The 11,760-nt window shown below is 33.0% G+C and overlaps 1 protein-coding gene across 1 annotated transcript; it reads right to left on the bottom strand.

The window, feature by feature from the left end:
* Positions 1–1,076: 1,076 nt before the first annotated feature.
* Positions 1,077–11,254, bottom strand: LOC132542998 (UDP-galactose transporter senju-like). The gene is made up of 5 exons (XM_060206451.1): positions 11,146–11,254; positions 8,924–9,041; positions 6,749–6,795; positions 5,407–5,546; positions 1,077–4,380 (listed from the first exon to the last, which is right to left on the bottom strand). Exons 1-5 carry the CDS (start codon positions 11,228–11,230, stop codon positions 3,730–3,732), a joined length of 1,041 nt encoding a protein of 346 aa, XP_060062434.1. The 5' UTR covers positions 11,231–11,254; the 3' UTR covers positions 1,077–3,729.
* Between the last annotated feature and the right edge of the window lie 506 nt (positions 11,255–11,760).

Genomic DNA, 11,760 nt, shown 5'->3' with positions numbered 1-11,760 from the left:
CAGATGACCCCACATCTGTTATGATGAAAATTGAGGTATATGTAAAATCCTGACCAAAGTTTGTCAATTTTTTTTATGATTATTTTCCATACTCACTTCCCCTCCTACCATCAATGTTTCAATGAAAACCATAGATGAAAAATCAGCATGTTTTAAACCCGCATTGACTGAACTGATTAACAAACTTAAGCACACATTGTAAGTGTGACTGACTGCTCGATTGGGTAAACGTAATTTCCACATGTAGCACATTAGCAGTTCATTGCAGAGATAAATCAATGCCCCATTAAAAGAGTACAAAAAACCAACGAAATATCATTATTTCAAATTACATAAAAAAAAGAAGTTGTATACTTAAAGTATATATTTAAAAAATATTCTCGTAATGTATGAAACTGATTTCTTTGATTAACCTCCCTACTGATTTTTGGTCAGTTGGTTATGATAGCACGCTGTCTTATTAATTACTACAACCAGACATGGTAGTAAACATGTGTAGATATTGGTGTAGGTTACTACACACAAGACAAAAGGTACAAAAATACCAGTAAAGTGTCTGCGTAGATCAAGAGAAAGATTTGACAGGACATGCCATTTTGAGCAATGATCAGAGCGAAAAAATCGTAGAAAATTCTTATAATGTAAGTTCTTAAATTGGGGTGAAATTACGGAAGAAAATGGATTTACAGTATTGTTGTGTAAGTGATGATAATCTTTTATATGAATATTCACAACCTATCAATACACAACATGACCATGTAAACATCCTCACAAACTACCCAAAAGTACAGGCATCAACCACATTCCTGTCACATCAAAATCTGAAAATGCCATCATGGTGAAGAAACAGGTTTATACAAGCTTCTGACAATGAATACCAAATCACCATTCCAAGATTTGTATCAAACTCCAATTATAAATGAACTCCATGTATTAAGTGTTAACTTATACACCAGTAGGACCTAATTATATAATATAATTAAATCCATTTATTGGTTTCAATGTATAGAGTGATTTCATATTATAGATTATATACAAGTAGATTAAATGACATGGAAAAATTTCCAGGAAGTGAAATGACAATGACAATATTTTTCTAATAAGGAAATTTACACTTAAATCTAAATGACTCTATTTATCAATAAATTATCAATAAAAAATTCTAATCTAGATTTAACTTTTAAAGATAAAGATATCCATCAAATATATTAAGGTTCAAACTATCAAACTTAAATCACAGTAACTGACTGCTGGCTTAAGAAGTCTGTTTTGTACTGTTTAAAGCTTTCTGAATGGATTTACAACTAGCTACATTTCCAATTAATCACATATTACAAATTTCACTGGGTTTATTCTATGGATGTAAAACCCTTTAATATATACCCTTCCTATCTACAAATATTACCCTAAAAATAATATTAACACACAAATACCATAATATACTAAAAGTACTAACCCTCATAAATAACACATCATGTCTCTTATTTCACAATGAACATCAAGACAGAACAAATTCCCCATGGTGCATATAAAAGTATTAACACATTTCTGCATAATTGTTTATCAAAGTAAACAAGAGATCCCAGAGATATCTTGGCACCCACCCAAAGTTACCCTCATCGGAGTCCGCCTCAACTGTCATGGATAAAAAAATTCTTCATTAAAACACTGGAAATTTACTTGTCTATTGGTTATCATGACTTTGTGGATCTTTTCCTCTATTGAAACATATTTGTCAAATTAGGTCTTTATTCAAACACAAATCATTTTCTATCACGATATTACTTTCGGGTCTATTAGCAAGAAAGTTTCTTTTGTTATATTCAAACAATTCAATAAAATAAGAGGCCTAGCAGCATTGATAGTTATCTGAGGTAAGCAATACTAGATATACAGCCTATAGGGTAAGTAGCTTCCAAGCACCAAAAAATGAAATTGTGACATTGATGACAGTAATACTTAAGTTGTATGTTCTAAGCCCTTGGCAGGTCAGTCATAGTCAAATACCATCCAAACTGTCATTCTATAGTAATAATTCTTACCAAGTTATTCCCAATAGAGAATAAACAAACATTATTCTCAAACATGCAATTTTCCTATAAAAAACATATGTAAAATTCACCAGCTCCTCAGGATGAAATGTGAGACCCTGGGGTTATGAAATCCACAATTTTCTTAAAATACCTTAAGACCCTCCAATCCTTATTCTATCATATCTGAGTGTTGGGAAGAAGATTTTAAAAATTTGAATCAATCTGACCCATTTGACCCCAACCCTCAGGCCCTTTGGGGTCCTCCAGGATCAATAAGTGCATACCATCAAGTCATCACTCTATGCTAATAATAGTTACACTCAATTAACTATAGTAAGCTTTATTCCCTCCCCATGGTCCCATGCAAGACCCTGGGGTCATATAAATTCACATGTTTGATAAAACACCTGAAGACCCTCCCACCTACAAACAGCACTTATTCTACCATATCTGGGTGTCGAGAAGAAGATTTTTGAAATTTGAGTAAATTTGACCCCGCCTCTCAGGCCCCTCGTGTGTGGGAACCATATAATTCCCTATTTGGTTTGTTTTTACCAGGGAAAGTTTCTATAAAATTTCACTGAAGTAAGTTCAGGGGTTTGTTGAGAAGTTGAACATGTTAAAAAGTTTACAGACATACTAATACACATGGACACAGCAACAAAAGGCGTTCAAAATAGGTCAACATGAGACTTTGTATCAGATGACCTAATAATTGATAAAATCAAAATTACCTCTAAATAATTTATGCATACCTCAAATAACAAGTTGTATACTTAATAAAAAAATCTACAAACAAGAAAACAACCCACATATATACATATACATACACAATGATTAGATTTGTTACACAAACAGTTAATAAAAATGCACAGCAATTCCTGGAAAGATGGCTACAATAAACACATACTGTGATAGTGACTACACTGACACCGAAGTAGATGTATATTAGCATAGTCCAGCAGTTTATGGCAAAAGCAAGCATTTAAGATATATCACTGAAGCATTACTGTGGAGGTCTGTTCTGAGATTATATCTCTATATACACATGGTGATATGTTGATATCAAAGTCACATATATTTATCTGACCCTAGCTGCACTAAGCTCGGTCAGAATTAACTTTGGAAGATTTGTGGGGACAGGTCAGATTTCTATTCTAGTAGCATGAGTTTTGAATTCTTCACTTACCACTTCTTAATTCTAACCAAGCTTTGAATGACTAGGACATAAAGTTTGCCAACTGACTTACTGTTTTTCATTAGAGAGAACAGGTATGTTGTATACTTTTCTCAAATCTATCTTGGTTATCAATTCAATGGCCTATATTCTAATTTACAACCAAGCAGTAAAACAATACTTAATTTGAAGGGACACAACTATTCTAAAGTACCCATCAATGTTAATCATTTGAGAAAACTTGCAAACATCAGGATATTGTACAGAAGATAATTCTAGTAATAATTTTATCATTGATATGCTTCCTCATAGTTAAAAAAAACAAACCTCTTCAGGTAATGAAAACAGGACCACATTTGCCTTGGTCTGTGTTAAAAACTTTGAATTACAAAAACTACACAGAATGTTAAACTTGCCATCAATCCCGAAATGCCAGTTTTTGTTCACATTTAAAAGAAAAAAAATCTTTCAGAAGTTAATAAAATTTATCGAAGACAAAGTAAAACATTGACATATAATTCATACAACATCATTTTCTTTCGCCTTCTGTTCCGCTCCATGCTGGCTGCTTGTTTTAGCTAGATTTACAACAGGTTTTTGAGCGTACATGACTGTGGCTACAGATACAATGAAAATAGCTATAAAAGTATAGATATCAATCCTGATACCAAATATCAGCCAACAGAGAACTGCTGTAAACATTAACTCCAGAGCACTCGCAAATGTTTTCAAAATGGAATTTAAGGAGCGTAAAAACAGACTAGTTACAATACCTATGGCAGCATTATTACACATGATCATGAGAACGCTGGGTTGAGTGAGGGTAGCTATACTCTTAAAAGTGAAGGCAGAGGTTAACTGGCCCTTGAAGGTCAACACTAGCATATTACACAGAATGGAGTCCAGATACATGAACACATTCTGTAACATTATGTGCACATCAACACCTTTGTCTTTGAGAAGAAATTCGTTGTAAACTCCGGCGAAACAGGATGAGACGATTTGTACCATGATGAGGAGCAGGCTTGGGTTGAGGTAGACTGACCAACTAGAAGCACCTGGCTCCACCTTTGTCTCGTGATCATGGCCATATTCCTTTACCACACACCCAACAGTCAGGAAAATCAGTGACAGCCACTGCATACGACTCAGCTGCTTGCTAAAGACAATCTAAAAAGTAGCAAAGCATATTTTTTATTTATTGGAAAGCATTCCCCATATTTCATATGACTATAGCAAAAACTTGTTTGAAGACAGCAGGTTGACTGCCAACAAAATGATCATTACTGAGTATCAACCAGCTATCTACAACAATATATCCAGCAGGGTGACTATAATGTCACAATGGTAATGATGTCTTGATCAGTGAGTCAAAGTTAAGCACACATTATCTTCAAACAAAGTCAAAATCACGGCTAAATTTAGCATCTATTTTAGGTAGTATTAGATGCCTAAAGGGACAATTTAGTCAAGTTAAACAAATTTATTTTCATGTCAAAAAAGTCTTTCATGGAGATATAGTACTGTACTCAATTATGAACTATGCATGTCCTTAATTAATGGTAATGAATTCTTAAAGATACAACCAAAATTTTATATGCAAATAGAAGGCCACTTTGACTTAACAGGCATGTGCAAACCTGTTTCGAGAATGCCAACCAAACCGGTTTTCATAACCAAGCGGTAATAAGTAAAAACAAGTAAAAGGATCTCACACCAAATGCAAACACAGTAAATGGATTGGAAAAAATCCTAGAATAACTGTTGGACAAGAATACAAGATATGGAAAGGATTGTATGCAACGTATTTAGGCAAATCATAACTAAGATTGATATCACTATGTCATCCCTCTGTTCCCCCATCAAATGGATCTGTTCACAAGCAAATATATTTCTGCCAGAGGACACGTCATTTCGTATTTTTATGACGATTCTTGCTATCTTTGGCACAGGCTACGAAGCAAATGACTTTTATATACAGTTTTGTTCGTCTGGATATTTATACTTTTTATTTATTTAAAAAAAACGATGGTTGACTAAATTGTCCCTTTAACTTCCGCAATGTAATTATGTGAAGATCAGTAAATTAATTAATATTGTGCATCTTGAATGCTTTTCATCTCCCAAGTTTGAAGAAGAACCCATACCTTTAACAAATCATTATGTTACTTACACTAACTACTTATGTCAACCTACCTGAAACACGACCCCTGTCACTACAACACGGAACTGTAGCAGCAGAAAGTAAGTTGTAGGGTCGTATGTAGCCAGATTAATGAATCCCAAGTTGTTGTAAAGGCAGTACAGAGCAGCAGGCACGAAGTAGTACAGTAACACTGAAATATATAAGTAGCAGTATTTTTTCTAGAATTATTAAAGTGAGTCCAAAACACAAATGCCAATATTTTGAAGTCCCAATGCTAAGAGATACAGTTAGATCTCAAAATTTTAGTGAGTTCCACAGGGAAAGTACAAGTCCAGAACTCAAATACCTGTGTGATATTTACAGTAATACTGAAATATATAAGTAGCAGTATTTTTTCTAGAATTTTTAAGGCGTGTTCAAAACACAAATGCCAATATTTTGAAGTCCCAATGCTAAGAGATACAGTTAGATCTCAAAATTTTAGTGAGTTCCACAGGGAAAGTACAAGTCCAGAACTCAAATACCTTTGTGATGTTTACAGTAATACTGAAATATACGATACACCACTGATATTCAAAATCTTGGTCAATTAGAAGAAATCATTGGAGAATTTTAACAAATTTGACCCTGGAGACCTTAAATATGGGTCAAGATCTCTTTTTTTTAACAAATTTGACTCCCATGACCTTGATTTAGTCATTTTTCCTAGAAACTTACCAGCCAAATATGATTCAAGACCTTCTCATTCATCATCAGAAGTCATTTGAAGTGATCAAGTCCTGTGACATTGACCATGGGTCAAAAGTTTTTTTTAATTTCTTTTTTGTTTTTGTAAACATTTTTTTTCTTTTTGTAAATTTTGTAAGAATTTATTGCAAGAATTTCCCAATCAAGTATAACTCTAGGCCTTTTTAATGGAGAAGAAGTCATTTAAAGGGAAAATCTGACGGTGACAGGAGCACACCATAACACTAGCTCACGTATATTCAGTTATAAGGAGACATAAGGTATACAAGTTACTGGTAGTACATACAGCAGTACTGAAACATATAACATACAGGTAGTAGTACATCACCAGTAATGATTTATACAGAGACATGGGCTTAACCAAATAATATCATCTTACACTACACTTTGGAAACACGATCCTGAAAGTTAACTATTCATATCTGAATGAAAGAAAAAAGCATTAAACATAGGAATGATTATTCTACTTAAATGTAAAGCCACCTAAATGATAGCTCATGTCCACAGAATTTGTACCTGAAATACTATGCAACAGATTTAGACATATGTTATTGTAACTCATTTCTACAGATACCAGTATATGTCTTTAGAGTTTTCTATTGGTAACAGCTGCACACAATTTTTTCTTTCTAACAAAGTAATTACCTTGTTTGTACTTGTGGATTTCTGAGAAAAATTGACCAACAGAATGGCTGAAATGTACAAGAAAACATCAAATCAATAATAGTAAAATTGCACTATTCACAAAATACATGTTTGTTACGGTTTGTTAACACAGGAAATATACATCATTCTGTATCAATGGTTAATCCTATTACAACAAGGCCAATGTACATTACATATGGTATGTCTTAATAAATATATTTCCAGGAAATGCTACAAATAAACCAGTTTCACTATCTCCGTCTGACTTTAAACAGGAAGTCTGGATTTGTTAATGTAATCAGGTTTTTAGTATAAAAACTTGGGTGTCACAGCAACAAAACTTTAAATGTTAGCTGAAACTGTTCTTAGTGGACAAAAAAAAGTGTTAGAAGTTTGTTTCCTTAATAAAATGTACTCAGGGTGTTCATGCTGTAGTTTATGTAGATATGTCAAATAGACATGTTCCTTCAAACTCAAGAATAAAAATTCATTTTTTTTTAAGAATTAAAAACAGTCTTTTGAGGGTCTACTGAATGTCCTGAATGCCATAACAATTGTGTTTTTATATTGACTTATCTGCGGTACTTCTAATACAAATAACAATGGATTTAAGATATGACCTTGATTTTGCAGAATGTATCTGAAAAAGGAGATTTCACAATACTTTTAACATACTTATATAAATTTATACCTTCAAACAATACTTAATACATCAAGTATCAAGCAATTATGTGCCCAAGCAAAGTGAGGGAGTTGGGGGGTTATATCGTTTTGTTTGGTTTCTTATCATTTACTTTCTTTCAAGGGCTAGTTTCCGACTTGTTTCTCAATAACTACTGGATGGAATTTAACAAAACTTTACATGAGTGATTATGTACGAGAGCTTTTCCATATTCCAACTGGTCATCTGACCGGTCAACCATGGCCTCTTACTGGTGAAAACTTGGCCAAAATTTAGACATCATCCCAATCCCATGAAAATTTGTATGTAGGTGTAGTTTCACTCCAGAAACACAATGGTGACATCCTTTTTCTGAATGACAAGATTGCTACCACATAGCCTTTTCTGATTGGTTGAAATTTAGACATCCAAATTTCAAAAAAATTAGTGTGCATAGTGTGCAGGTATTGACTGACATCAGGAACACAATTATAGAGTCCTTTTTTTTAACATAATGTCAGAATTGGATCAAAATCAGTGCATAGGTGTTGTCGAACAAAACAAACACAACAATGACGTTCTTTTTCTTACTGGACCAAATGACTGCTCTACAGTGACATCTAATGTGATGAAAATCAATTTTTATTGCATTACATATCAATCTTCATTATTCAATCTTTGATGGGAATATTTTTTCAGTTCCATGCTGGTATGAATACAACTACACAAATTCATGATATACTTGCATGAAACAAAAATATTCCTATCAAAGCTTCTAATTAATTTCTTATATTAGTTCCTAAAATAAGAATATCACATGAATGTATGAACTTGATCATTACATGAAGAATTAATTTATAAAAAAAACCACTACGCATAGAAGCTGGCATGACATGACATCATCGCCAGCTAATTTGCATAATTTTCAGTCATTCAAAATTCATTAATGAGTGGGTCTGTCACATTCCAAATGGAAAAGTGTGTAAAAAAAGTGTAAAAGTATGGAATAACATAATTTTTTCTTGTGGAAGGTAAATCCATATATAAATATAAATATATATAAATACATATATATATATATATAAATTATTTATTTGTTGTATATTGTATGTGTACATTGTCAGATATTTAAATATTTTATGATGTTGTAGTCTGTTTTTTTTTGTTTACATCCTTTAATGACAGCAATCAACACACCAGGTAAATGTAAACAGACATTTAGTTCACACTAAAGTTCCAACCAGTATCAAATGAGCAGAACTATATTTTTTTTTCATCAGGAAATGTGAAAAAAAAAATATGAATCATAAGCTGCATGTTTGTAAAAACATCAATTAATCATTACTATGTACATCAATTATGTGTGTTTTAGGGACATATGTGACTGTCTCCATGAGAATAAGTATAACTTCATCTTATAACTTAAAGTTCCTATCCAACACAAGTCCTTCTTATTAAAGAAAATCATTTTTTGGAAAATCTAAATTCAAGACTGTAGTTGTGGGGATACTTACTCTTTTAGATAGACTACAACTGACACAATGAGCTTGAGGCATTCTGTCAGCAGGACCACAGCTACTGTGTTAAAGTTGTACGTATTGTCTTTACTCTTTGAGGCTGTCACTAAGATACCTGCAGAAATGATACAAGATTAAGATATATTGATCTGTAGATATGTGTTATATACCTATAGTCCATTTACAATCTGTATTAGTAGTCTGACCTGGGGTCTATTATATAATTAACCATCATAAATTTTTAATCATTGGTACCTGAGAAATTGAAGTGGACATAGTACAATCGAATTATTTGCTCAACAATTTGTGCATTAATAATTTTACTATTAAGCTGATGAGGTAAAGAAGTTTGCAGTATCTTTCAAAAGAAATATGGTAACAATACCATGAGCGACATGGATTATTAAACTTGCAAAAATTTAAAAAACTTTACCCGACAAGTTTCTATAATGTGTACATATACAGAACTACTGTAGATAGGACCTACATTAATAATTATGATACCTGTGTTGTTGATTAAGATCATGATCCAATACATCATTGTCCGATGATCCATGTAACAATAAAAGATTACTCTACTGAATGCATTGGGTGGACTTAATGACATAAAGTACCAAACCGATAAAACTTATACCCACAGGCCATATTTAATCTAATGTAAACATTTTTTAGAGCAATATTAATGTGAAGCCTCAACATGCACAAATGTATACACAGTTTCAATAATTGTCCAGTACATGTATAACAAGTGACATTGCAACAGCAATCATTTTTTATCTTAATATGTCTTTCAAGCTGAAGATATCAATAACATCATCTTCATCCTAATCAACACATATTCCTCTTTAGTTTGTGTACAAGTAGGTTAACATTGACAATATATAACACTGCTTTACAATAATATTTGTACATGTTCTAGGCTTTCTATCATCCCAATTGTTAAAAGTCATATTAAGAAAGTGTCTTCAGATATTGGTGACTGGAATATTAACCAATGTACTTGATACTGCTCAATTTATAAACTATGCGTACATGGTATATGCCAACTGTCTTACTGATTGTATGTAAAATTCAGGTAACTTTGTTTTTGGAGGCCAAATCTAAATAAATCAATATAAAGGGGAAAAGTTAGCAACCCTAATTATAACACGGATGTATTCAGACATGTAACTTTTGTACCTTTGGTCAGATAATTCAAAAGGAACAAATCTCAACTGAAGGGGGAACGAAAATTTCACATGTCAAATATCATGTTTCATTGTCAACACAATCATCCTCTCTCATCTGGAAATTTTATAAAATTTGGTCTTTGTAATGTAACAGTAAGAAGTAAGTGAAAAATATATGCATCTGCCCTAACTGTGGATCAAACAAGTGATGCCAACATTCAGTCTGGCCTTTTTATGTTTGGTAGGCCTACAGTCTTAGCTGAGGCTAAGGTCAAAACCTTATTCATCAGAAAACAACTACTACCCAGATGTAACCCAACAAATGATTTTCAATTGATAACCCATGATTCTAATAACTGAGAAAAGAAGCATGCTCCTGCTGAGTGACAGAGGCCATATTTGACACTATACCATACATGTCATACCGATTTGACCCACTCCTTTTACACATGTACATTATAAAATTGTATTGGTTGTGATCAACAGCACTAAATCTGTCATTGAAAGGAACAAGTTCTGTAAAGTACACAGCCTGCTCACACAGGCTCAAACTAGTGAACTCTTGTTCTCTGAGTCCAGAAGACCAATTCCAAAATATTGATGAGTCTCAATGCTATGAAATATAGCAAGATCTCAAAATTTGAGCGAGTTCCATAGGAAAAGCATGAGCTTAGGACTCGAAATATCAGAGTACAAAATCACTGTATTAACACACCCTACCACTGAATGGCCTCGAGTTTAGAAAATTCCAATGCTATAAATGTGACTTATGCTATGAACGTTCACAATAATCATTTTTGCTCGTGAAATGAAGGGACCTTGTGGATTTGATTTGCTCGAAGTTTAACTAAGAAAAGTGGTCATAGCATGTAGAAGCAAAATAATAGCATATAGACGAAAAGAAAAAAATCAGAAGTACATAAACCCTTAATCAAATGTCTGGAATATCCTATAAACAAGCAAATGAGTGCCGATATTTCGGACGTCAGTCGTATTCTGGAAACAGTCATGCAAGATCAAGCAAGAAAGATCAGTGCATGTTGAAATTACCTTGATTAATGAATAATGCCATATACGATATGAATATGACAAAGCTGAGCTTTGTTGGAAATAGTTCTTCTGAAAACAACCCCATTTTTGCGGCTTCCTCATTAATGGTGAATGACTCCTCCTCCACGCCACTGCCGCAATCCCACTTCTGTGTGTCAGCAGCCAACTGATAGTCGTTGTCAATAAAACGCTTGTTTGTAAATTCGATGGAAGTTAGAGTAACCTCCCCTGTACCAGTAACGATTCAAATTGACAAAAAGAAACAGGCCAACCACGAATGCAATTACCTGACTTCAAAAAGGGGCGTATGACTGTGAGAAAGAATAAGGAAACTAAAATTTCAAATATCAAATTAATTATATAGTTTTTTCTCTTTTCTCATATCACAGAGGGAATATACAACTGTATTACTAAAAAATGTTTTAATAAATTCATAGTTTTTTTTAAGGTTCTTATATGACTGGAATTCATAAGTTCTTTAAACTTAACTTCATTGCCTTTGGACTGATGTACTGCTATTTTGATTATTGTTTGTCTTCAGCTGGTGACTGGCATTAGCTTTAACTTTCAACTTGATCTATTTATTCTCTTTAAACAAATTTAATATATAGAGAA

Source organism: Ylistrum balloti, unplaced genomic scaffold (genome assembly GCF_031769215.1).
Source record: "Ylistrum balloti isolate Yb309-2 unplaced genomic scaffold, AGI_CSIRO_Ybal_v1 Utg369732, whole genome shotgun sequence".
NCBI lineage: Eukaryota > Metazoa > Mollusca > Bivalvia > Pectinida > Pectinidae > Ylistrum > Ylistrum balloti.
This window is presented reverse-complemented; position numbering and strand designations above follow the sequence as displayed.